The 27,880-nt window shown below is 42.1% G+C and overlaps 1 protein-coding gene across 3 annotated transcripts in view; it reads left to right on the top strand.

The window, feature by feature from the left end:
• KAT6B (lysine acetyltransferase 6B) overlaps positions 1-27,880 on the top strand; it is a 208,415-nt gene that overhangs the window by 65,509 nt on the left and 115,026 nt on the right. For all 3 annotated transcript variants that reach the window (XM_089682585.1, XM_089682583.1, XM_089682584.1), the window contains one exon: positions 17,127-17,235. In XM_089682585.1, coding sequence (XP_089538711.1) covers positions 17,127-17,235 — 109 coding nt within the window. The remainder of the gene's footprint in view (positions 1-17,126; positions 17,236-27,880) is intronic.

Genomic DNA, 27,880 nt, shown 5'->3' with positions numbered 1-27,880 from the left:
TTTTCAGTGTCTGATGACGAATTTCTCCACGAATCATCACTCAATTCTGCCAGTGGTTCTGATTTACTATCGCTGTTCTCTAGCTAATCTAAACCCGCTTTTGACCTAAAGGGACACTTTTTGGACGCCATGGACTTTTCTAAGTTTCCAGGCAGAAAGAACAATCAAAATGCAGACAGGGGACAGGACAAAGCACTCGGGACAAAATGTATGTGAAATGGGTTGAAACAGCAATGTTTTACTATGTAAAATCGTTTTTGAAAAAAATGACATTTTTTTTATATTTTCAAATTTCCCGCTGCCGGCGGCGGTGCCCGTACGTCCCGACGTCACAGAGACCGGAACACAGGAGGCGGATGCCGGCATCCGCCGGAGGAGATGGCTGGGGACGCTGCAGGGGGCACATCGTGGGAGCAAAGGACAAGGTAAGTGCTGCAGGGACTCCCTATGCAGCGCCGCATGGTAAGCCCGAGTGTAGCTCGGGGTTACCGCTTTTGGTACAGACATTTTACCCCGAGCTACACTCGGGAATACCGTTAGGGAGGTTAAGGCTACGTCTACACTGAAGCTCCCTTGGACGCCAAGCTCTCCTGGGCGCTGAAAAACACTAAACGTGGCAAAAAGGCATGTGAACGCAGTACTACATTTAGCACTTGGGTGTTTATTAATTTTTATTGGCCAGAGTACTTGCCAATGAAATGAATAAACACTAACTGTGGCTAGATCTTAGGCACGTTTACATGCGTTTTTTTGCTGCGTTTTGCAATTTTTAGCCAAAACATTCCTTTCCTGACTGTGATTCTTCTGCGTTCAGGAGAGGGGCGTTTAACTGCCCCTAAACGCTGCTGCTCCTAAACTCTGATAAAAGCCTATATGTGCATGGACACATAGGCTTTATTGAGTTGAGTTCAGGGGTTTTGGCAAAAAAATGCAAAAAGCTTCTAAACTCGCATTTTTTAGAAGCAGCAGTGTACATGAGGTCTAAGTAGCATAGTGCCTTCTATTTTAACTGTACTTCCAGAAATACACTATAGTGCCAAAAGTATTGGGACACCTCTCCAAATCATTGGATTCAGGTGTTCAAATCAACTACATGGCCACAGGTGTATAAAATCAAGCACCTAGGCATGCAGACTGCTTCTACAAACATTTGTGAAAGAATGGGTCACTCTCAGGAGCTCAGTGAATTCAAGCGTGGTTCTGTGATAGGTTGCCACCTCTGCAATAAGTCAATTTATGAAATTTCCTTCCTACTAAATATTCTACAGTCAACTGTTAGTGATATTATAACAAAGTGGAAGCAACTGGGAACAACAGCAACTCAGCCACAAAGTGGTAGGCCACGAAAAATGACAGAGTAGGGTTAGCGCATGCTGAAGCGCACAGTGTGCAAAAGTCACCAACTGTCTGCAGAGTCAATAGCTAAAGACCTCCAAACTTCATGTGTCCTTCAGATTAACACAACAGCAGTGTGCAGAGAGCTTCATGGAATGGGTTTCCATGATCGAGCAGCTGCATCCAAGCCTTACATCACCAAGTGCAATGCAAAGCATGTCCGTCGGATGCAGTGGTGTAAAGCACGCCGCCACTGGACTCTAGAGTAGTGTAAACTTTTAAGGCGTCGGCATACCAAGACATTTTGCAGTATTTCATGCTCCCAACTTTGTGGGAACAGTTTGGGGATGGCCCCTTCCTGTTTCAACATGACTGTGCACCAGTGCACAAAGTAAGGTCCATAAAGACATGGGTGAGTGAGTTTGGGGTGAAGGAACTTGACTGGCCAGCACAGAGACCTGACCTCAACCCTGTGTAACACCTTTGGGATAAATTGGAGTGGAGACTGCTAGCCAGGCCTTCTCGTCTGACATCAGTGCCTGACCTCACAAATGTGTTTCTGGAAGAATGGTCAAACCTTCCCATAGACACCTTCCTAAACCTTGTGGACAGCCTTCCCAGAAGAGTTGAAGCTGTTATAGCTGCAAAGGGTAGGCCAACTCAATGGTGAACCCTACGGACTAAGAATGGGAAGTTATTAAAGTACATGTGCATGTAAAGGCCTGGCGCCCCAATACTTTTGGCAATATAGTGTATTGCTTACTGTATAGAGATGACAATGCTGTATGCAGCGTTCTGATCCTCTACACTGTTATCACTGTATTATACAAAGCACTAAATGCACTAAAATGCTGCATGACAGCACAGACACCGTGGGAAATATAGAACAGGACAAATCACACTATGCAATGTTATGGCGACACTGTTGGCCCACCAAGGATGTTGAGTGAAAAACTGAGAGAGGAAACCTAACCACTTGAGGGAAAAAGGGTGTTTCTGGCCATTTTAAAATTAAAACCGTGACTGTGCGTTACTGTGGAGCCTGCCCTGCATGTCAGTGTTCACGTAACCGAGCTTGACTTTATGTTCAAATCCATTGATGATACATGGGCATCACCATAACTAGTAGAGAGAAAACCTTTCTGAGCTGTCATGCAAGACTGAAATATCAAGCTAAATTAATAATACATGGCCAATGTGGATCCTACTTGGAAATACCATCTGGAATATTCTATTTTCCTCTATGAAATACTGCAGCATTGATTTAAAAAAAAAAAAGCCATTTTGAGGCCAACGATCCTGGAAAAGTGAACCGCTACGCTTTTGCTGCAGTTTTTTTTTAATTAGCCCTATAATGCCTAATAATAATAATATGTGTAGATGTTCTTTAGAATGAGGAAAATAGGGCTTTAAGCTAGGCACTGTTAATAAACACCCCTGTGTAATGAAATCAAAATACCAGTAAATGCTGCTTTGTAAGTGTAAAAAACCTCAAAGAAAAATTTCAGGGACACTTACTAAACCCTCTCCACATTCTCGGCGTGTAATGCTATTCATTTTAGTGGATAAACAGGCATCGCATTTGATGTTGCTCAGAACCACACTGGTTAGAAAAAGTCTAAAAATGTCAGAATACTCTGCTGGTGCGCCCACAAAGCTGTTCATTGTCTCACTTGATTTACCAAGATGTGTAAACCGCCGTGTGCTCAGACCTCTCCTCCCTCTTTATTTTTCTCTGTAACACAAAGGTAAAAAATGAGAGGTCACTGAGACAGGAAGACGTAGACAGCAATAAAAGTCCATCCCCACTGGAAAACGAAAAATGTGTGTTTGACATCAGAGAGATTTATTTCCTGTTTTTTGACCCACAGAATCACCAGGACAGGACGTGAGGGCAAATCTTACCAATGGGCACACAGTAAATAGGATGTTTGTGCTGGACTTTAAAGTGGAACTCTGGAAAATGGTTTTCCCCAACACTAGCAGAAGCTGGACTAGAAAGCAGAGTCATTTTCCTGATTGTGACGTATAGTGAAGATGTGTAAATTGGGGGGGGGGGGGGTTGTTCTTTAGCAAATAAGGTTTTTTTTTTTTCCCCTTAATGCAGAGAATGCATTAATGTTTTACTAAACCCAGGACCCTGCATTCACTATATCTGGTCTCATACAGTACACAGAACATGGAAACGCAATTATTTTAGTTAAAATAAACTGCTAAATACCATTTCTCATCATCCGTATATAGCAGTCTTGTGACTTCTATCAGTATCCAGCAGAGCACTGGTTAAAGCTTGAAGGAGGAGTTTTAATTATCCTTTAGTTGTCCTATGAGGCTGCAGGACCCCTGACCCTCTGTCTGGACATTGCTGATCGGCCCTGTGCTGATCACATGCACTGTCCCAAGGAAAAAAAACTCTCTAGCAATACACATCAAACTGAGCATGTGCAGCTTGCCCCCAAGTCTCTTTTCTATCAGCAGATGGTTTGGGGACACTAGTTCTGGTGACCTGGGGGTCCTCAAAGGATTCTCCTAAAGCGGTAGTAAACCGCATCCAAAAAAAGGAAAGAAAAAAAAATACCTCCTGCAAACCTCCTGCAAGGTAAAGCCATAATGTGCTAGTATGCATTGCATAAAAAAAAGTTTTGAAATGCAGTTATTTTAAGTACCTTAAAGTGGTTCTAGAGGCAACCCTTTTTTTTCTTTTTTACCTTAAAGCGTTACTAAACCCAGAACCCTACATTCACTCTCCCACTGTATACAGAACATGGAAATTAGATTATTTTAGTAAATATAAACTGATAAATACCTCATCAGCAGTTAGAGCAGTCTTGTGACTTCTAACCGTTTCCAGCTGAGCACATGTTAAAGCTTGTAGGAGGAATTTTCTTTCTGCTCTGAGGATGCAGAACCCCTGACCTCTGTATACACAGTGCTGATTGGCCCTGTGCTGATCACATGCACTCTCCCAAGAAAAAAAACCTCTCTAGCAATACACACTAAACCGAGCATGCGCAGAATGTCTCCACACCATATGTCTTATCAGGAGATAAGGAGACACTATAAGAAGGTGAGGATCAGAGAAGTCAGGATCAATACGCCTTTTTAAACAATGCAGAGTATTAACCCTTTAGGTTCCAAAGTGAGTATAATAGGCATGTTTTAGTGCATTAAGATGAACACTGTCCCAGTAACTGTATTGCCCCCTCACATCCCTATATACTTGCCTATCTCGATACAATACTGAGCCGTCTGCAGTGGATGCAACATCTGCGTGACTTAGATGGGCCAGCCTGGGTCATTCTGGACATTGCTCAGTATCGTGTGCACTGGCATACAGGAAACATTCAGAAAGATTCAGTCTCCAATGAACATTTGCACACTGACGTATGGCTGGCTAGTAAAGAATAAGTGGCTGATTCCACCGAACATCGCTGATGAGTTTAACAGACTGAAATAATACACCAGCCAGACACTGAACATTCATGCAGTATGCACACTGTGCACAAGCTGTACACATCACCTTACATCAAGCAAAAGAAACATTTTAATTCATGACCATATGGTAGGCACGGGTGGGGGGGGGGGGGGGGTCACTGTCTGCACTGAACACTGAAGAGATGAGTTTATCAGACTAAAACAGATCAACAGATGCACTTTGAATAGGCAAGTATGGGGAATGATGGGTAATTATCATCCCCGTTTATCCCCATCCCCAATTATCATGCCCAGAATGCCCCTTTTAACCAGGCCTCTACTAAAACAAATCGTGTGTTTTGGATTGGTGTATCTTTAAGTGGTTGTAAAGGCTGAGACTACATTCACACTCAAGCTGAGCATTTTCAGGCATTTTTTCAAGCGCGTTTTTCAGCAGTCTTTTGAGCGGTTTTTGGAGCAGTATTGCAAATATTTTTTTTTTTCAGACCTTTTTCATTTAGGCTTTTTTGATGTGACCATATATGTGCAGTGATGCTAGAAAAGAGGGGAGCTTGTTTGGCTGAAAATGCTTTAGAAAAAAAAAACACTCAGAAACATGCTGTGCAGGCGTTTTCCATTGCAATCTATGGAGACAAAAATGCTCAAATCTACCTGAAAAGTAGCTCATGTACTTTTTTGAAAGACAGGTCTTTTGCTACAGGTGACAAAACGCTCAAATGTGAATAGCGGCTATTGAAATAAATGGGATTTTGCTTGCTGAGTGTTGAGTCAAAGTGTGAATGCGGTCTAAAGGTTTTTTACCTTGATGCTTTTTCTGCATTAAGGTAAAAAACCCTTTAGGCAACCCCCCCCCCCCCCAAAATACTTACCTGAACCTGATCTTGATCCAGTTCTGTTCCAGAGTGGCGGTATTGCTTTATTTCCCTTTTCACTGGATGACATGTTTGTTTAAAAAACTACCTTTACACTTACTTTAAATCAGAAGTTACAGCTGAATTTAATGCCAATATAATGTGAAAAAAATGAATGCACCAATTTACTGCCACTATGTTTTAACCTCACTGGAGGTAATCCCGAGTGTAGCTTGGGGTAAAGTTTCAGCACCACAAGCGGTAACCCCGAGCTGCACTTGTGAATACCCTGCAGCGCTGCTCCGGGATCTCTTCTTCACTTACCTTGTCCTGCGCTCCCGCAATGTCCCCTCCCCTGCAGCATCCCCGGCCATCTCCTCTGCCGATGCCGGCATCCGTCTTCCGGGTTCCTTTCCCTGCGACGTCAGGCCGAAGGTGGGACGTAACCGGTGGGAAATTTTAAAAATTGACATTCAATAAATACACTAAAATTGCATAGTAAAACATTACTGTATCAAACCATTTCACATACATTTTGTCCCGAGTGCTTTTTCCTGTGCCCTGCCTGCATTTTTACTGTTCTTTCTGCCTGGAAACTGAGAAATGTCCATGGCGTCCAAAAAGTGTCCCTTTTAGGTCAAAAGCGGTTTTAGACCAGCTAGAAAACAGCGATGGTGAATTAGAACCACTTGCAGAATTAAGTGATGATTCGTGGGGAAATTCGTCATCAGACACTGAAAATGATTTTGCGACTAAGATCAGTGGTGTGCGAACTTGGCGCTATATTTCAAATTTCAGTGTTTTTGGTTTATTACATTATTAAATTAAATTTATTATATTATTATTTTTTATGATTATTTATTAAATTATAATTTATGATTTCGTGTTTCAAACGTTATCATACCCGGGATGTTTACTAGACTAGATTTCAGTGAGTTATTCCTAAAACGTACAGGTCTACAATAAAAGACATATTTCCATGCAAAAGAATGTACCACTTTGAGCACAGAAATACTGGCATAATCAGACCGCTAGGGAGGCTACATAAAAAGTCAAAGTCACAAAGTTTTGAAATGCAGTTATTTTAAGTACCTTAAAGTGGTTCTAGAGGCAAAACTTTTTTTCTTACCTTAAAGCGTTACTAAACCCAGGACCCTGCATTCACTATATCTGGTCTCCCACAGTACACACAACATGGAAATTTAATTTATTTATTTCAGGTACTTATATAACGCTGTCAATTTACGCAGCGCTTTACATATACAGTTGTGTCCAAAATTATTCAACCCCCACTGAAATTGAGTGTTTTGGCCAGTTTGACATTGCTTTTGATCATTCAGTCATCTTGCTTACATTTACATTAAAGAGGCACTTGTAGGTCAGACAAATATAACATAACAGTTATAATGAAATAACCACAAATGTCTTTTCTGTGCTCACAGCATTATCAGTTTTATTCAACCCCCAAGTGACATTCAATCTTAGTACTTAGTACAGCATCCTTTTACAGTTATAACAGCTTTTAAACGTGAAGCATAGCTTGACACAAGTGTCTTGCAGCGATCTACGGGTATCTTCGCCCATTCTTCATGGGCAAAGGCCTCCAGTTCAGTCACATTCTTAGGCTTGCGCACTGCAACTGCTTTCTTTAAGTCCCACCAGAGGTTCTCAATCGGATTTAAGTCTGGTGACTGCGATGGCCACTCCAAAATGTTCCAGCCTTTCCTCTGCAACCATGCTCTAGTGGACTTGGAGGTATGCTTGGGATCATTGTCCTGTTGAAAGGTCCAACGTCTCCCAAGCCTCAGGTGTGTGACGGACTGCATCACGTTTCCATCCAATATCTCCTGGTACTGAAGAGAATTCATGGTACCTTGCACACGCTGAAGCTTCCCTGTACCTGCAGAAGCAAAACAGCCCCAAAGCATGATTGACCCTCCACCATGCTTCACAGTAGGCAAGGTGTTCTTTTCATCATAGGCCTTGTTCTTCCTCCTCCAAACATAGCGTTGATCCATGGGCCCAAACAGTTCTAATTTTGTTTCATCAGTCCACAGAACACTATCCCACAACTTTTGTGGTTTGTCCACATGGCTTTTGGCATACTGCAGTCGACTCTTCTTATTCTTTGGAGACAGCAAGGGGGTACGCCTGGGAGTTCTGGCACGGAGGCCTTCATTACGCAGTGTGCGTCTTATTGTCTGGGCTGAAACTTCTGTACCCACATCTGACAAATCTTTTCTCAGTTCCTCAGCAGTCACACGGGGACTTCTCTCCACTCTACGCTTCAGGTAGCGCACAGCAGTCGAAGTCAGCATCTTCTTTCTGCCACGACCAGGTAGCGTTTCAACAGTGCCCTTTGCCTTGAATTTGCGAATGATGCTTCCTAAGGTGTCTCTTGGTATGTTTAACATCTTTGCAATCTTCTTATAGCCATTGCCCTTCCTGTGAAGAGAAATCACCTCTTCTCTTGTCTTCCTGGACCATTCTCTTGCCTTCACCATGTTTGTAACCACACCAGTAAATGTCTAGAAGGAGCTGAGTATCACAGTCATTTTAAAGCTGCCTAATTGGTGCTTATTATGCTTGATTGCTGCTCGGTGACATCCACAGGTGTTTTCAATACCTGATGGAAAGCACCTGTATGAACCTCTGTTCTTCAGAGTGGTAGTCTTTAAGGGGTTGAATAATTGTGGCAATGAAGAAACCACATAAGAACCATTTACTACTGTATTACATAAACAATTGATGTCATTTTAGTTGCATTTGGGTAGTTACAACGTCCTTGTAGGATTTGATTCTGAATACAATTCCAAATGTACACTATAGTCCCTAAACCCCTTTACAGCATTGGGGGTTGAATAATTTTGGACACAACTGTATATTGAACATTAACATCAGTCCCTAACCCTCAAGGGGTGTACAATCTAAGGTCCCTAACTCACATTCATACATACACATATTAGGGCCAATTTAGACAGGATCTAATTAACCTACCAGCATGTCTTTGGAGTGAAATGCAATTATTTTAGTAAATATAAACTGCTAATTACCTTTTCTCATCAGCAGTTAGAGCAGTTTTGTGACTTCTGTCAGTGTCCAGCAGAGCACTGGTTAAATCTTGTAGGTGGAGTTTTCTTTCTGCTCTAGGAGGACGCAAAACCCCTGACCGCTGTCTGGACAGTGCTGATTGGCCGTGTTGATCACATGCACTTTCCCAAGAAAAAAACCTCTCTAGCAATACACACTAAACAGAGCATGTGCAGTGTCTCCACACCATATGTCTTATCAGGAGATAAGAGGGAGACACTGGAAGAAGGGGGAAGATCAGAGAAGTCAGGATCAATCCGCCTTTTTGCACAATGCAGAGTATTAACCCTTTAGGTTCCAGAATGAGTATAACAAGCATGCTTTACTGCATATTATTATTATTATTATACAGTATTTATAAAGCGCCAATAGTTCGCTCAGCGCTGTACATTACAAAGGGGGACAGAACATGTGATAGAACAATACCAATACAATGCAAAACATGAGGGGATTGAGGGCCCTGCTCTTTCGAGCTTACAATCTAGGAGGGAGGGGATGGTGGCACAGGAGGAGATAGCTGTGGGGGATGGAGTGGTAGGAAGAGTGGAGGAGGTCGGCAGGTTAGCAGGGGTGGGGTAGGCTTCCCTGAAGAGATGGGTTTTCAGGGTGCGCCTAAAGGAGAGGAGAGTAGGTGATAATCTGATGGGTTGGGGCAGGGAGTTCCAGAGGATGGGTGACACCCTGGAGAAGTCCTGGAGGCAGGCATGGGAGGAGGAGACCAGGGAACTAGAGAGAAGGAGGTCTGATGAGGAGCGGAGTGTGCATGCTGGGTGGTACTTGGATATTAGGTCAGTGATGTAGTACGTAAATAACAAAGCTTGACGTCAGTGTAAAAAGCCCACATTTCTAGTACACAAAACAAGACTTCATCAACACAGTGGCTAAATGGTTAGCACTTCCACCTGGCAGAATTAGGGTCATTGGTTCGTATCCCAACCGCAGCAGCACCTGCCTGGAGTTTGCATGTTCTCCCTGTGTCTGTGTGGATTTCCTCTGGGCACTCCAGTTTCCTCCCACACTCCAAAGACATGCTGGTAGGTTAATTGGCTCCTGTCTAAATTGGCCCTAATATGTATATGTATGAATGTGAGTTAGGGACCTTAGATTGTACTCCCATTATACAGACTGATTTTACTGTTGTGGGTTTAGTAACACTTTAGTGCATTCCTTGCATTAAGGTGAACACTGTCCCAGTAATTGTATTGCCCCCTCACATCCCTATATACTTGCCTATCCCGGCTCAGGAGCCAACCTGCAGATGTGCCACCAACTTACTATGGGGCCACACGAGGAGGAACTGAGATTGCTAGCAGGGGACCCCAGAAGAGGAGGTTCGGGGCTGCTTTGTACAACAATATAGAGCATGTATGTATGTCTATTATTTTAGGGAAAAAAGCTTTTACAACCACCCTATTTGTATTTATATCAGTCTCTTGTGCTGCCACAGGCATGAACACTCTGGTAAAGAGAGGGGCAGTACTGGGGTCATTCAGACTCTGTGACATACATGCTTACAAGGAACATACTGACCAGAGGAGCGACCAATATTCACCGTGTGGCTCATTGGAAGTCGCACAGCCAGTACTATAGACTCTATGGAGAGGTTGTCTGTTACGCTAAAGGGGAGATTGTAGGGAGGGTGGAGGATGTACAGAGAATCTCCTATATTGGGTAGATAGCTGTAAGAACTTGACAAATCTAACTGCACCATGCTATTAAAACCAAAAATACTGTTTTGGCTGGAGGTACACTGTGAAGCCTAACTTCTAGCAAACCACTTACTTCACAGATTAACCACTTCCATACCGGGTACTTTTACCCCCTTCCTGCCCAGGCAAATTTTCAGGTTTCAGCACTCTCACACTTTGAATGACAATTGCGCGGTCACACAACATTGTACCCAAACTAAATCACAGCTAATCACAAAAAAAAAAAAAACCCCGGAATGAATTGATTTCATTCAGGTAAATGCTTGCTTATAGCAAAGTAATTCTTTGCTATAAGCAAATTGAGTAAAAAAAGAAACACTGATCACTTGCCCAAAGTAGTACAATGTTACTATGGTAACATTATACTACTTTGGTCATAGTGAAACAGCAGGTCACATGGTACTGGCAATGGGACCGATACACAGTTCTGTCATCGGCCATATCCGAGGTAAACAGCCGGTGACAGATCATGCCACAGCGCGGCCCTGTGGGCATGCGCAATATGCGCTCTGGAAAGGACGCCATGTGGCCTCCACCCGGAGGGACGAGCTGTTTGCCCGGCCGCCATCTGGCTATAGGCTGGGTGGCAACGGGTTAAATACATATGTGAGCTAGTTTTAAATGCGTTTCTGAGATTTACAAAGAACTGTCAGGCAGCACAACCAGCCTAGGAACGTGTCTTTTCTCTGCTGCAGTTAAGTAAGGAATAGGGATGTGCCGAAAATAGCCCATAGGCCTTTCGACATTTTGTTGATAGGAAAAGTTTAGCCCATACAGGTGCCGATAGGGGACTGTGTGTACTGCATATTTGGGGGTTTGGCAGAGAAAGGCAGGAGAGGAGCAGTGTATACAGTGAGATACTGCTAAATGTCACTGCAAATTTTTTAAATGTGATTACTGGCTTTTTTTTTTCCCTTCACTATAGCTCCACTAAAGGCAACTAAGGGGCGGGGCTACCCAGTGACATTACCCAGTGACCCCGTCCCTTAGTTTCCTTTAGCGGATGGGACAGCTCATTCTTGGAGCTATCGTAAAGGGGGAAAAAAGCCGGTAATTGCATTTAAAAACCAGCATTGTTTTTAAATGCAATTACTAGCTTTTTTTTTTCTTTACTATAGCTCCGAGAATGAGCTGTCATTCTCCCCTCCACTAAAGGAAACTAAGGGGCGGGGTCACCCAGGGACATTACCCCACCCCTTAGTTTCCTTTAGCGGAGGGGAGATTGACATTATTCTCGGAGCTATAGTGAAGGTGGGAAAAAAAAGGCGGTAATTACATTTTAAAAACCGGCAGTGACATATAGGGGCAGTCAGTGAGGGAGCCTGAGTGTATAGCTCCCTCACTGTATAGACTGCTCCTCTCCTGCCCCCTCCTTGCACACACTGCCCCCCCTCCTCCCCTGTCACTCATATGCTATCACATAGGGGACTATTGGTCCTCAATGTGATAGAAATAAAATAATAAGTTGAAAAAATAAATAAAATACACACTAAAGTTTAAAAAAAAAAAAATTGAGCCTCCCCACCCCCACATATGCAGAGATTTCGGTTTTCGGCCACATGCCTTCTGAATTTTCAGTTTCAGCACCAGAATTTTAATTTCGATGCACCACTAGTAATGAATGTATGTTATGTCTTGTTTCTCCCCTAGCCTTTGATTGGACCGTAAAGGAGAAGCAGCAGACTGATGAACTTACCTCTCTTTCAGTTTGCTGTCTCCCCTCCTGTCTTCATATTTGTTGGCACATTTGCAGTGCAGCATGACCATTTGTGCTGCTTCTTCTCCCAGTGTGAGATGTATTGTACGGGGACTTTTAAGTAACTGATACAAGTCCAGTGTGTGATTGGCTCACTGATTTTCCCTGAAGTCTGCGCTAATATACTAATCAGATTTTAGGCACCTCCTGCAATAGGAATTTCATTTTTGGTAAGATCATTCGCCAAGAGTTGAAGTAGAATTCCAACCCAACACGAACTAGTCTTAAAAATGTTCCCTCACCCCTCCTGCTACCTTTGCTGCTTAATTTGTGTAAAAAAAGATCTGTATACTTGCCTATTTTTAGTCTGGTCTCTTGATCTCCAGCTCCTCTGTGTCAGTCAGCGGTGATGGGGGAGGAGGGAATGCCGACAACGGCTGGAATGGGAGTCTAGGTGTGATGATGGCATGGCTCCTGGAATTCCCAGCCATTTTCAAGCACTCCCTCCTCTCCCCTGCAGCTACTGCTCACTAACAGACAGCATCATGTGACAGGAGCAGACTAAAAAGAAGTAAGTATATAGTTCGTGTCAGGCTAAATTTCTACTTTGAATACTTCTAACAGGACGCAGATTATAATGAACCAGACCTTACTATTCAGAATCACTCTGGAGAGGACATGGTGAAACATACTATTTCTTCAGGACAACAAATGTTAGGAATCGGCTACAAAATTCAATAAAATCCATGCTATGTTCACTGATCACTTAGAGGGGATTGTTTTTTCTTTTTTTTTTTTCTACTCCGTTAAAGTGTACTTATTCTTTTAAATCAGGAACATCTGATGGCAGGAAAGGGTGATCTGGGAAGGAAAAAGTTGTTAACCCTTCCCAGAAAACTTCTCCTGCATATCCCTGTGATGCTGCAGCTGCCCCCCGATGGCTCTAAGTCCAAGAAATGAGCAATCACATGACTGCTGATTGCTCATTTCTCACACTTCCTGGAGCAGAGAGTGGTGACTGTCAGTCACCGCTCTCTGCTCTTCCCCTTGAGCACTCAATTGAGCGCCAGACTGGAGAGGGGGGTAGGTGCAGCTGACACAAGCAGTGACACACTGAGAGGCTGAACCAGTTGCCGGTAAGGCATCCAAGAGGATCCTGACCATATCCTAGGGATCCTTCAGGAGCCTAGGGTGGCTTTGTGACATCAGCTGAGAGTGGGCTTTTGCCTGGTAATGGCTGATTGTGCGTCATAGAGCACAAGTAGGTTTACTGCTGTGACCCTGAAGAGAAGTATGGCTAGAGAAGCTTTGGCTATATTTATTTTAATATACTAGTAAATTCAGCAGAGCTTCGAGTGGGAGGGGAACGGCCGCACACAGAGGGAGAATCTGCACGTGAATCCTGTCAGTTGTGCTGCAATGCTCATATGCTCACAAGGCACATGATGACTGAAGAAAAGAGCAAAGTGACAGAGATGAGCTCATCAGTCAGCTTCTTCTCCTTTCATTGTCAAGTCACATACTGGAGAAGGGGCAAGACCTGATGCTAAACTGCAGTAGAGAAAATTCGATCTCCTGCCCTGCCAGATGGGGCCATGCTGTATGTCAGAGCTGTGTAAATTTTAGGACTGGATGGACAGAAATACAAATCCTTTTGGCGGCTGCCGTAATGTATATCATCTGTGTGTTTAGTGGTTTGTATGGAGTTCAGTTTTAGGCATAAAACAAATATGCTTTTAAACAAAGCATACTCAACCCCTTGGTGCCAGCACCTCCCAGCCGGCTCCTGACGTCAGGAGGTGGGGCAGGGTTTAGAGTTGTGTGACTGCAGTGGTCACATAATTGGAAAGATTGCTACTTGCGATCAGGAGCTTTCTGTGAGGTGCCGGTAACTGTGTCGGGAGCGCACGCTCTCGGCACACTTTGTTTACATCTGGTACGCAAATGTGGCCTCTCTGCATCAGGGCCCAGCTGCCGTGAGGCTGCATACGTGCGTACCATCGGCACCAAGGAGTTGACACTTTTTGCACATCTTCCCACATCAGTGTTTACATTCTGCTAGATCTTATTGCTGCAGTTCCAGTGTGCACAATAGAAGCTCTTAAATGTCAATGGGGCTTTCTCCTTATGCAGATAACACCCTGTGGACATAAGAAGTCTATGGGGCTCTAATCCTGGTCCTGCAGTCCACACGTGCAAACTGCTTTAGGAACTTGGTAAGGATGCAGCTGTGTGGGGAGGACCAATTAAGGTATATGGGTTACAATTGTATCTTTTTTTTTTTTTTTCTCTCTCTGGATCTCCAGCTGCTGTAATCACTATTAACTCCTTGCTCTTCTGAGTTGGCCTTTTTTTGATCTTGGAATTTCTTTTGCATGCCGTGTTTATATCTTATGTCTTTGATTAACGGAAAGCTGTACTGAGTAGTGGGTGGGGGGGTCTGCGTTTTTAAACCTTAAAGCTGAACTCCGGGCACAAAAACTTTCATACAAGTATATTCCTCAAAGGATATAAATCCGCTTTATGTGCACCAAACATCTTTGCTAACCAAGGTATTACCTTGTGAAAGTAACCATGACATCACCACTGTGCTGTACCTAGCCTGTGAAGAAAGTAGAGCTGTGGGAGGGTCACAACAGGCTCCACCAACTACAGGCTCCCTGCAGAAAACTACAGGAGGGGGCCGAGACAAAACCAGTCACCCTGCTCAAGCAGAGAGAGCAGCAGTGATTGGCCCCTTTTTTTTTTTTTACAGGAAGCTCCTGCACAGAGGCAACATTTCACATTGGATTATTCCACAGAATAAACCAATTCTCTTAATTTTAGACAATATTTTCTAATCCCGGAGTTGAGTTTTAAAGAATTTTTGAAACAAATTTTCTTGGTTGTTAACCTTAAATCTCAGAAAAGGCTGAGGTCAGGACTTCTGATCCGCATCTTTCATTTTAGTGGCATGCCACAGAAATGCCACTGAAGTCCATTGGATTAGCATGAAGGCCAAACAACTAGAATTTTCAGGAGAGATCAGCGAAGAAAGCTTCTGTATTCTCCTTAGAACAGGTTTCATTGAAGCAAAAAAAAAAAAAAATTATTTATATATATATATATATATATATATATATATATATATATATATATATATATATATATAAAAAAATAAATATATATATATATAATTTTTTTTTTTTTTTTATCCAAACAAGTTTTATTTCTTATAATTAGAACTAAATTAACCTCATTAAAAAGTTTCTATTTTTAATCAGGTAAATTATCAGGTAGTGCACTTTGCTGTAAAAGCCTGTTGTTAATGGATATCAGTATCTGAAGGTAAAATCTACACATTTGAAATTGATGACTCCAAGCCCTGGTTTACACCAGTTTTACAGTTTCAAATTGCAGAACAAGACACACCCTATTGTCTGCAATGGAACCACTCAAATCGATGCGACTCCAACTCCGTCAGTCGCACCGATTTTGAAAGTAGTTCCTGCAATACTTTTTGCGATTTCAGGTGCAACTTGCATAGACATCTGTGCATGAAGTCACATAGATGTCTTCCATATAGCACCTGATGTCACACTGACATGCAACTTTGAAGTCGTGCGACTTCAAGTGAAGTCGGACTATTTCAAAGTCGGATCCAGTGTGAACCAAGGCTAAAGCAGTAACTTATCACTATCCGTATGGCATTTCATTTCGTGTAAAACTGAAGGCAGGCATAGAGCTTAAAGTGCTCAGTTTTTAAATCAATCTATAATATTTGTAAACTGATTGGATTGGACTCAATGTCTTTGGCGTTTTTGAATACTTAAAAGGAAAGAGAATAAGAAAAGTCATCAACCCTAGTTAGGGCTCTCTCCAACAAGGCAGCCAAAATAGGGGCTAGATGTCATAATGTGAGTTTGTGCACCAACTTTTCTTTCAAATTCCTCTTTTGACTTTCATTGGTCAGTGTTGGCTCTCCATTATTTTGGTATCTATCTATCTTGCTTCTGGGGTGCAGTCTATTTTAAGTAAACTACTGACAGATGTTAAAAGCCATATGGAGGATCTTCAGAAGTGGTTGACTTTGCCATCCTTCTGGTTCAGCAGAATCTCAGCCGTAGACATAAATCTTTTGCCAAAGATTTGTATGTTTTCAAGACTCTTCCTGTCCCATTGTTTGGATCTTTATAGATTTCAAAATGCCTTGGTGTACTTCATTTGGGTATCCAGGGACCACCAAGTAAACAAGACAATGCTTGTGCCAAAGGCCTTTGGAGATCTTGGGGTCTTCCCCAACTGGACAAATATTATCAAGCTGCTCAACTAAGTTGACTTTATGTAATGAATGTAAGAGGACCCGGCAGTGAGTCCACATGGAGGCTTTCTCTTGTGAACTGTATTCTATAGAAACCTCTATGTGGTTAAGATCTAAATTCAGATCTCCAAACTTCCAAAAGGAGTGAGGAGAGGAGTAGAGAGAGAGATTTGGGTGTCATCAGCGTAGAGATGGTATTTAAAAGCCATGGGAGGTTGTCCCTTGATCAAGAGAGGAGGTGTAGGTAAAGAAGAAAAGGGGACCAAGAACAGAGCCTTGGGGACCCCTACAGAAAGAGGAAGTAGAGAGGAGGAGACAGTTGTAGGTAACACTGAAGGAACAATGTGACAGGAGAAGAACCAGGAAAGAGCAGAATCTTGAAGGCCAAGGGAGTGGAGTTTGAGGAGGAGCTGGTGGTCAATAGTATCAAATGCCTTAATACATCAGGTCTTAAAAACATATTTTGACAAAATCAGTTTTAAGTGTGTATGGACAGATGTCCACTTTGGTTATTAATATATATATTTTTTGCACATCAATAAATTGTACACAATCACTGACCACATCAGGAACATGCCAGGGCTGATGGGCTTTGAGCTGGTGTTGATGAAATGCTGCCTGTATGCAGGTCCATTCTGTTGGCAGTTGAAAGGCTATTGAGACTACTCTTCTAACCAGTTACCCTTCTTTTTCAACTTTTTTTCATACAGCCCAGAGCAGATCCCATACCCATCTGTAGTTTCTGTCTTGGAACAAAGGAATCAAACCGGGAGAAGAAGCCTGAAGAGTTGATCTCTTGTGCTGACTGTGGGAGCAGTGGTAAGTTGGCTTTTATAACTCCTGCCTTCAGTTTGTAATTGCATATACATTTTAAGTATATTCAAACACTTTAAAAAAGGTACATTCGATGAGAGATGCCCCACCACTCACCCCCGTAAGTAGTGTCTAAATTGATTGAGCCATGCAGTCCACGCTCCTACATTTTGTGTAGATCTTGCATAAGAAACCGTGGAAAGGTTTGCACAGTGACTGTGGTGACATATCCACCGCTGAAATATTTTTTCTCAGTACTTTGTATTTACTACATGTCAAAACTTCTGATTTGAAGAGGAGGCTCCCACTTTTTTTTTTCTAAAGTCATCAGTCTCCTCCCAATCATTTTAACAAATCTCTTTTCAGAATACGAACCTTATTGGTGGTAGAGTGATTTGCCATTGCTGAATTAAGATCATCCATATCCTCCAAGCAAAGCACATAGGGAAGTGCCCCCTCTGGAATATTACAGCCACTTTTTATTGAACTAATAACCAAACTGTCCCTTGTAGCTCTGTCATGTGATCTACAGTACCACGTCTACAGCCAAAAGAGGATACCATTCTTTGTGCATTGCTTGGGAGTAGTTTCACTAGTAGTGCACTAGTTGGATGTTAATTTGAAGGACATCTTTCATAAAAATGTTCTCCGCTGCGTGACTTTTTGAAACTTTTCTCAATCGAGTTCTTAATTGAAATGTTCCTCCAGAAGGTGTTCTGTGTGTGTTTTTTTGTTTTGTTTTGTTTTTTTTTCTTTTTTTTTTTTTTTACTTTTTAATCGGAGTGGCATATTTGGATTTTGGATATATTTTTTCTATTGAGAAAGAGTCTAAATTGTTTGCTGTTTTTTTTTTTTTTTTTTACTACACTTTCACACAGACGGTCCGATCGCATCCACCTGTCTGTTTTTTTTAGGCGGACCTGATCGGGCCATTCATAGACCTCTATGGAGCGGCGGGTGTCAGCGGACTAGTGACAACCGCCAGCATCCGATCCGATCCTGTACACCAAAAACAGACAGATGGGGATCCATTCTCCATCTGCCTGGTGGATCGGATGGAAATGGACAGGTGATCCGTTTCCATCCAACCGCCCCATAGAAGATAGCTGGCAATGTCTGTGTCCGCTCTCAGCACCAGAGCAGACACAGACCTGTCATCTGCCTGCTCAGCGGAGAGATCCCTTGCTGAGCAGGCAGATTCACTGACGGGTCCGCCCCGTCTGAAAGGGGCCATGATTTACTAGCAGTCCTGTGTCTGGAGGCACTTCACCAATTACATGATTACTAGAAGATCAACAACCCACTTGCCTGCTTCTGCAGTGCCACCAATTCACTGGATGGACCAGTGATGCTTCCTTTAGTTTTCCCTTGGTTAAAGGATAAGTTCACCTTTTTGACAAAAATAATAAATGCACTTTTTTTTTGCAGGTTAAAAAATGTGCATTTATTATTTTTTTTTTCTGCAGGAGCCTGGAAAGCATTGCACCAGTGATCAGTAGATCGCTGATGCCATGCAAGTCTCCTGCAGACCTGTCAGAATATCTGCGTGCCGCGTGGGATGTACAAGCGAGCAGATATTCTGATAGGAAGCTTCAATTAACTACTACGGCACCGTGGTAATTCATTGAAAACTGCAAGCCAATAGCCACTAAGGAGGCTGGGACTTGTAGGCCCTCAATCACAGAACGCTGTTTTCAAATCTGACAGCAGGGGGAAAATTCTCCCCGTAGTCTGTCAGAGGGAGGGGGGGCGGCGGGCGCATCTGCTGCTATTGGAACATGTTACACCCTAAAAACGGGTGGAACATGTTCCCAAAGGTGAACTTATCCTTTAACTGGACTGGGGATGAGTAGGCAAACCCTACAATTTAGAAAAATTGTGAAAGCAGATATTCTGAAAGTGCAGAGAGGTGTGTGTGTTTGTCTGTTTTTTCTTTTGTTTTTTTTAATAAAGGCACATAACTGAGGCAATTTATTTTGAGAACTGTGTTCATTGGTGGTTGAATGAAGAAAAACTGATATCTTTGGGGTGCCTAAGCGCTATATATATATATATATATATATATATATATATATATATATATATATATATATATATATATATAAGCTGATCATTAAAAGCACCCCTGCCAGTGGTAAATGGTTTTTCCCTACTCTAGCTGCCACTTTTGTCAGATGAATTGGTCTGTTAAAGGAAGCTTTAGGGTGACTTTACACACAATGCGGCATTTTACTACATTGCATAATGCCTGTCGCTGCAAGGACACACAGAAGCAATTGTTTTTTGTATGTTCCATTTACACTGCAAACACAGCCTATAGCTGCGCTAAAATACAGACATCGTAAACATAAGAGTTATACAAAATTTACCTCTTGGTAGCGTTACACTATCCAAAAATTAAACTTAATCTTCCAAGGACTAGTCGCCCAGTGCTAAAGGTGTAAAACAAATGCGCACTACTGTGACTACTAAAAGTCCTCGGAGGAAGTCATAATGACGAAACGTGTTAGAGTGGGGCTTTACAGAGACCGAAAGTGATGTCAACACACTGGACTGGAAGTGATATCTTAGCAATATTAATGGCAATCTTTATACTGATGGGTATTGTTTTGTAAAACAAATGTCTGCCTCTGTGATGACTACTAGTTCATAAATAATGTCCCATGCATCGATCCAAAACAAAATTCAAGTGCTCCAATCCAAAAACCAGTCCTGGTCTTCAGATCACTTTCACCTCTGTGCTCCAAGTGATTTCCACTCCCCATAAGACACCACACAATTGCATTTGCCTCTCATTTTAATGATCAGAAAAAACACTCTCATCAAGTTCCTTCAGAGTTGCTCCTCCTTCAATACACCTCCATCAGCACCACACTATCTCCCATAGATATACTAGGGCTCTGAAAAAAGAGTGGCCAACATAGCATAATCCCATTTCAACTACATCAGATGCCTGCACCTTGTTCATGCAGGTGCAGTGCGAATTGCGCCCATACAAAATAAACGGGCTTAAATCATACTGCAAAAAATTGCTTGTCATATTTTTGTAATCAGGATTGCAGTGTGATTCCTGTCCGTATCGCATGCAATTTCCCACACCACTATAATGTGGACCCAAGCTTCAACAACTCCTCTGTAGCTTTGGATATGTGTCTAATATCTATTGCTGACTGAAACAGGTTTTCCTCCTGAAGATTCCATGTGTTTGGTTCCATCCTTGTCCTGAATCCTGATCAGCAATGTTGGCTTTCTGCCACACACATCATTTTAAACTAGGGCCAAAAAAGTTCAGTTTTGGTCTCATCAGACCAGACAAACTTTTTCCATACCTTTGCTGCATCTCCCACATGCTTTTTGGCAAACTCCAAATAGAATTGTATTTGTTTTTTCCAGCAATGCCTTTCCTGTTATTACCCTTCCATAAAGCTTTGTGGGTTGTAGTTTTCTTATTAAAGTGGTTGTAAAGGCAGAAGGTTTTTGACCCTAAAGTGTTACTAAACCCAGGATTCTTCATTCACTATATCCAGTTTTCCACAGTACACAGAACATGGAAATGTAATTACTTTAAAAAATGTAAACTGATAAATATCTTTTCCCATCGGCAGTTAGAGCAGTCTTGTGACTTCTCTTAGTGTCCTGCAGAGCACTTGTTACAGCTTGTAAGAGTTTTCATTCTCCCTTGATTGTCCTATTCTACCTTGATTGACCCCTGACCCCTCTGTCTGGACAGCGCTGATTGGCTCTGTGCTGATCACATTCACTTTCCCAAGAAAAAAAAACTCAATACACACCAAACTGAGCATGTACAGCTTGCCCCCAAGGCCTTGTTCTATCAGCAGATGAATTGGGGGCAGCGGAAGAAGGGGAGGATCAGAGAAGACAGGATAAAACAGCCTTTTTACACAATGCAGAGGATTAACCCCTTAGGTTCCACAGTGAGTATAACAAGCATGCTTTACTGCATATAGAGACTGATTTTACTGTTGGGGTTTAGTAACATTTTAATGCATTCTCTGCATTAAGGTAAAAATCCTGTGTTCAGACCCCCCTAAATACCATATTTTTCGCTCCATAAGACGCACCTGACCATAAGACTCACCTAGGTTTTAGAGGAGGAAAACAAGAAAAAAAATATTCTGAACCAATAGACTGCAGACATAATACAGGAAATGACCAGAGACTGCAGACATAGTACAGGAGATGAGCAGAGACTGCGGACCTAGTACAGGAGATGAGCAGAGACTGCGGACCTAGTACAGGAGATGACCAGAGACTGCGGACACCGTACAGGAGATGACCAGAGACTGCGGACACCGTACAGGAGATGACCAGAGACAGCGGACACAGTACAGGGGATGACCAAGAGACTGCAGACACAGTGCAGGAGATGACCAAAGACCGCGGACACAGTGCAGGAGATGACCAGAGACCGCGGACACAGTGCAGGAGATGACCAGAGACCGCGGACACAGTGCAGGAGATGACCAGAGACCGCGGACACAGTGCAGGAGATGAACAGAGACCACGGACACAGTGCAGGAGATGACCAGAGACCACGGACACAGTACAGGGAATGACCAGAGACCGCGAACACAGAAGCGCTGCACTTTGTGATTGGTCCGGCGTCTTCTGGGACCTGTCATGTGTCCCATAAGATGCCGTACCATTCACAAAGTGCAGCGCTTCTCGCGCATGCGCACTAGGCACAGCTGTCACAGCCAAGAGCCCACACTAAAGATACTGGCGTGGGAAGACTGTACAGCGCTGGACCGAGGAACAGGTAAGGTTCTACTGCAGAAGAGAGACGAGCGGCCAGCCTGGTATTCTGACGCAGTGGTGGGAATACCGGACCGGCCGCTTCATATTCTCTCCATAAGACGCACTGACATTTTCCCCCCTTTTTTGGGGGGAAAAAAGTGCGTCTTATGGAGCGAAAAATACGGTAATTTTCTGAGCCTGATCTCGTACCTGTGTGTACTTTTTTTCCCTCTCTCCCCCCCTCTCTCTCTCTCAATCCCACTCTCTCCTCTCCCTCCACACTGAAAATGGAGGCAGCATCAAGAGCTATTGGCTCCTGCTGCTGTCAATCACAGCTTGTGAGGAGGGAGTGGGGCTGAGCCTTGCCATGTGTGTCAATGGATACACAGAGCCTAGCTCGGGATCCAGCCAGAATGAACACTCCTATAGAAAGTGGCTAGCTATGGGGGCACTTGGAAGGGTGGAGGAGCTAAGAGTGCTAGTGGGGGACCCCAGAATAGGAGGATCAGGGCTGCTCTGTACAAAACCATTGCACAGAACAGGTAAGTATTATGTTTGTTAGTTAACTGCAGGCAAAGTGACATACCCATACATCGCTCACTGTACTAACACAGGGGGGGCACTCCCCCCTCGCGACTGCTGTGTCCACATGATCACTATGTAAGCAAAGCTGTTATGAATCAAATCTCATTCATAACAGCTCTGCTCCTCTTCTTAGTGAGCTGTGATTGTCCCACAGCAAGGCCAATCACAGCACCCTGTACCATGTGACCAGCTCCAGCCAAGCACAGATCACTATTCTGAGCTGTCAAAACTTAACTCCATGACAGTTCAAAAAAAGAAAAAATCCCTGATCACCCCACCCCCAAGTACTACAATGTTACAATCTAAACATTGTACTATTCTGATAAAAGTATTTAAAAAATGTTAACCTAAAAACATATAGAGAATTTAAAAAAAATAGTTTTTAAGAGTTTTTAAAAAATTTTTTTTAACTACTTGCCAACCATTTTGCGGGCGAGCAGCAGCTCTTGGCAAAGCGACGTAATCTTGCGTCACTTCCTATTTTGGGGTGTGAACACACCTGCGCCCCCCGCTGCCCCAACCGTCGGTCCAGGGAGGGAAGTGAGAACACCGCACCGAGTAAAAGCACCAATACATTTTATACACACACACATTAGATTAGCACAAATATCCCTTTGATCGCCCCTATTAACCTTTGATCAACCCGTCACCCAATCAGTGCTGTTAGTACAATGTCCGTATATAGAATTTTTCACTGATCACTGCATTTCTGCCACTAGTGACATCAGATAACGTCAAGTCAGTAAGCGTCCCTCCCAGCCAGGGTCAGCCAGCGTTAGATTGCCCGCACACTATCGCACGCCATTACTAGTATAGTGTTTGTAAGGATCAAGATATTGATCACATACAGAACTATACTAGTGCCTCCTTTGTATAGTGTCCCCAAAAACGCAGAGTTAGCAGGATCGGCTCCGTTCGCTGCCAGCACTAGCGTTTAGCCCCTCCGCTGTTTTCCCATGGAAGATTTGTATCAATTGATTGGGGGCCAAGGAAATTTATACGCAACAATACATGGCTGCCCACCCAAATTCAGCTCTTTCCAGACAGTTCGCATGGAAACCTATCATTTCTGAATTTAAACTCTTTTGGGTCTAATTCTCAACATGGGCATTACAGAGAAGAATGAATTGCAGTCATAATGGTCCACAGAGCCAATTCATCATATGCCCGTGTTCTCTGCTGTTACACATATGCCCAACATGGACCAGCAATGTACTGGTACGTCGCTGAGCTTTGAGTGGTTACACCAGGATGATGTCTGCAGCTACAGGCATTATTCTATCATTCTGGTACCGTTTTTTTCAGCTGGCGGTTGGCTTTAATGTAAAAGGAATCCTAGTGGCTGAATTGTTTTTATGAGCAATGGGAAGGGACATCCCCCCTCCTACTGCCTGCACAGTTTTCTTGGGCTCTCCTGTCCCACAGGGGAATCTGAGAATGAAGCCAGCAGTTCCTTAGGCTGACCATAGTGCTGGTCAGAGACCAGAATGGTTCCAATCATCTCTATAGTCTAAGAAATCGGAAGCTACGAGCATTTCATCACTTCAGTTTCACAGGATATAAACAGCGCCTTTTGTAAATTGGGAAAGCATCTGATCACACCGATCTTGGTTTGATTAGATAATGTAAGGGCAGAGGAGATATGTAGAGTCTGACAGACCCCAGATTTCTCAATAAAGAATCTATGACAATGAAGTTATAGGGGATATTTGCATTCCCTGTGATGGCATTAAAAGTGATTAAAAAAAAAAGGAACAGTGTAAAAATAATGTAAAAAAAAAAATGCACCCTTGCCTCCCTGCGCGTGTTGGTATGTAAACAGCAGTTGGACCATGCATGTGAGGTATCACCGCGAACGTCAAGTCGAGGGCTGTAATTCTAGCTCTAGACTTCCTCTGTAAATATAAATTGGTGGCATGTAAAGGCTTTTAAAGCGTCGTCTATCAATAATAAAAATGTGTTTAGTTTGTTGCCATTGCACAAGCACGCGCAATTTTAAAGCATGTCATGTTTGGTATCTATTTACTGAGCATAACATAATCTTTTATATGTTATCAAGCAATTGGGCAATATATTGTGTTTTTGTGCATTAACATTCTAAAAAGTGTATTTTTCCAAAAAGATTTGCATTTGAAAAATCGCTGTGCAAATACTGTGTGACGGAAAAAATTTCAACACCCACCGTTTTATTCACTAGGGCCTCTGCTTTAAAAAAAATATATATAATGTTTGGGGATTCAAAGTAATTTTCTAGCAAAAAAAAAAGTTTTTTCATGTGAACAAAGTGTCAGAAAAGGTTGGGTCTTCAAGAGTGGGTGATGTGTGGCATAAGCTTCTAATGTTGGCCCTGAAATGCCAGGATAGTAGAAGCCCCCCCCCCCTCCAAATGACCATTCTTGGAAAGCAGACACTCCAAGGTATTTGCTAAGAGGCATGGTGAGTGTTTTGCAAATCTCATGTGTTGCCACGTTTTTGGAAAATGAAGAAAGAAAACAAAGTTTATTTTTCTTTTCTTTTTGTCTTTTAAAAAAAAAATATCTGTAAAATACTCGCCATGCCTCTTAGCAAATACCTTGCAGTGTCTGCTTTCCAAAAAGGGTCATTTGGAGGGGTTGCTTCTACTATCCTGGCATTTTAGGGCCTCCAAAACTGTGATAGGTAGTGGGGAAGTTAAAATATGCTTGTTTGTAGCTAGGCTGCCAAAAAGTCTCACATGTGGTATCCCCATAGTCGGGAGAAGTAGGAGAATGTGTTTTGGGGTGTAATTCCACATATACCCATGGCATGCATGAAGTGACAAGTATGTGTAAAAAAAAATTTTCATATTCCAAAAATATGTGGCAAAAAATAAAATGTTCCATGGACTCAACATGCCTCTCTGCAAAAATCCTTGGGGTGTCTACTTTCCAAGAAGGGGTCATTGGGGGGGGGGGGGTTGTAGTGTCCTGGTATTTTAGCACCTCAGGAAATGTGATAGGCAGTCAGAAAGTAAAAACTATGTAAATTCCAATATATATACACCATAGTTTGGAGACGTTATACCTTTCACACAAACCAATTAATATACAACTATTGAGATTTGTTTTTACCAAAGACATGTAGCAGAATACATTTTAGCCTAAATTTATGATTAACTTTGAGTTTATTGGACATTTTTTAAACCAAAAGGGAAAAATATCGGGTTTTTTCAGAATTTCTGTTTTATTTGTTTATAGCGCAAAAAATAAAAACCACAGAGGTGATCAAATACCACCAAAAGAAAGCTCTATTTGTGTGAAAAAAAGGACATAAATTTTGTTTGGGTACGACCGTGCAATTACCAGTTGAAATAGCGCAGAACAGAAAAAATGGCCTTGTCAGGAAGGGGGGTAAATCCTTAGGAGGGCAAGTGGTTAATCTTAATTTTAACCGTTTCAATACGGGGCAATTTTACACCTTCCTGCCCAGGCCATTTTTCAGGTTTTAGCGCTCTCACATTTTGAATGACAATTGCGCGGTCATACAACATTGTACCCAAACTAAAATTTTATCATTTTCTTCACACAACTAGAGCTTTCTATTGGTGGTATTTAATCACCGCTGGGGTTTTAATTTTTTGCTAAATTAACAAAAAAAGACCAAAAATTTTGGAAAAAAACACATTTTTCTTTGTTTCTGTTATAAAAGTTTACAAATAAATAATTGTTCTTCATAAATTTAGGCCGAGATGTATTCTACTACATGTCTTTGGTGAAAATATTCCAAATTAGGATGTATTATTTAGTTTGTAGGAAAGTTATAGAGTTCACAAACTATGGTATAGATCTGAAAATTGATCAATCCTGAAGTACTGACAGCCAATCTAATTTCTTGAGGTCCAAGAATGTCAGAACAGTACAGATATCCCCAAATGACCCCTTTTTGCAGAGTAGACAGTCCGACGTACTTCATAAGAGGCATGGCGAGTTTTTTGAAGTTGTATTTTTTTGTCATAATTTTTTGGAAAATGAAAAAATTAAAAAAATTATTTTCACGATTTTTTTTTTTTACATACTGTCACCAGTGCAGTACAGTGTCATCATATAACTGGCATGGCGGTGAACAGGGACACTGACTGGTGACAGTATGAAAAAAAATATATATATATATTTTTTTTTATTATATTTAATTTTTTATTACATTTTTTTTTAATTTTTTTTAAGATTTTTTTTTCATATTTTACTATGACCAAAGTAGTACAATGTTACCATAGTAACATTGTACTACTTTGGGGAAGTGATCAGTATTTTTTTTTTTACACAATTTGCTTATAGCAAAGAATTACTTTGCTATAAGCAAGCATTTACCTGAATGAAATCGATTCATTCAGCTTCTTTTTTTTTTTTTTTTTTTTTTTTTTGTGCTTAGCTGTGATTTGGTCACAGCTAATCACATGACATGTGCATGTGATTAGCTGTGACCATTCATAGCTAGGCACTAGTATACAATGGATGGCATCATGAATGAAGCCATCCATTGTATACAACTGTCATGTGACCTGCTGTGATTGGTCACAGCAGGTCACATGGTACCAGCAACGGGAGCCGGTACTCGGATCTGTCATCGGCCGTGTCATTTTCCAACTGTCATTTTCCAACTGTCATTCTCCAACTGTCATTTTCCAACTGTCATTCTCCAACTGTCATTCTCCAACTGTCATTCTCCAACTGTCATTCTCCAACTGTCATTCTCCAACTGTCATTCTCCAACTGTCATTTTCCAACTGTCAAAAAATAACTGCCATTTTCCAACTGTCAAAAAATAACTGCCATTTTCCAACTGCCATTTTCCAACTGCCATTTTCCAACTGTCAAAAAATAACTGCCATTTTCCAACTGCCATTTTCCAACTGCCATTTTCCAACTGCCATTTTCCAACTGCCATTTTCCAACTGCCATTTTCCAACTGCCATTTTCCAACTGTCATTTTCCAACTGCCATTTTCCAACTGTCAAAAAATAACTGCCATTTTCCAACTGCCATTTTCCAACTGCCATTTTCCAACTGCCATTTTCCAACTGCCATTTTCCAACTGCCATTTTCCAACTGCCATTTTCCAACTGCCATTTTCCAACTGCCATTTTCCAACTGCCATTTTCCAACTGCCATTTTCCAACTGCCATTTTCCAACTGCCATTTTCCAACTGCCATTTTCCAACTGCCATTTTCCAACTGCCATTTTCCAACTGCCATTTTCCAACTGCCATTTTCCAACTGTCAAAAAATAACTGCCATTTTCCAACTGTCATTTTCCAACTGTCATTTTCCAACTGTCAAAAAATAACTGCCAT

Source organism: Staurois parvus, unplaced genomic scaffold (genome assembly GCF_062004578.1).
Source record: "Staurois parvus isolate SC_StPar_1 unplaced genomic scaffold, SC_StPar_1.0 ptg000291l, whole genome shotgun sequence".
NCBI lineage: Eukaryota > Metazoa > Chordata > Amphibia > Anura > Ranidae > Staurois > Staurois parvus.
The sequence above is the reverse complement of the archived record's forward strand: the minus strand, read 5'-3'. Positions and strand labels throughout refer to the sequence as shown.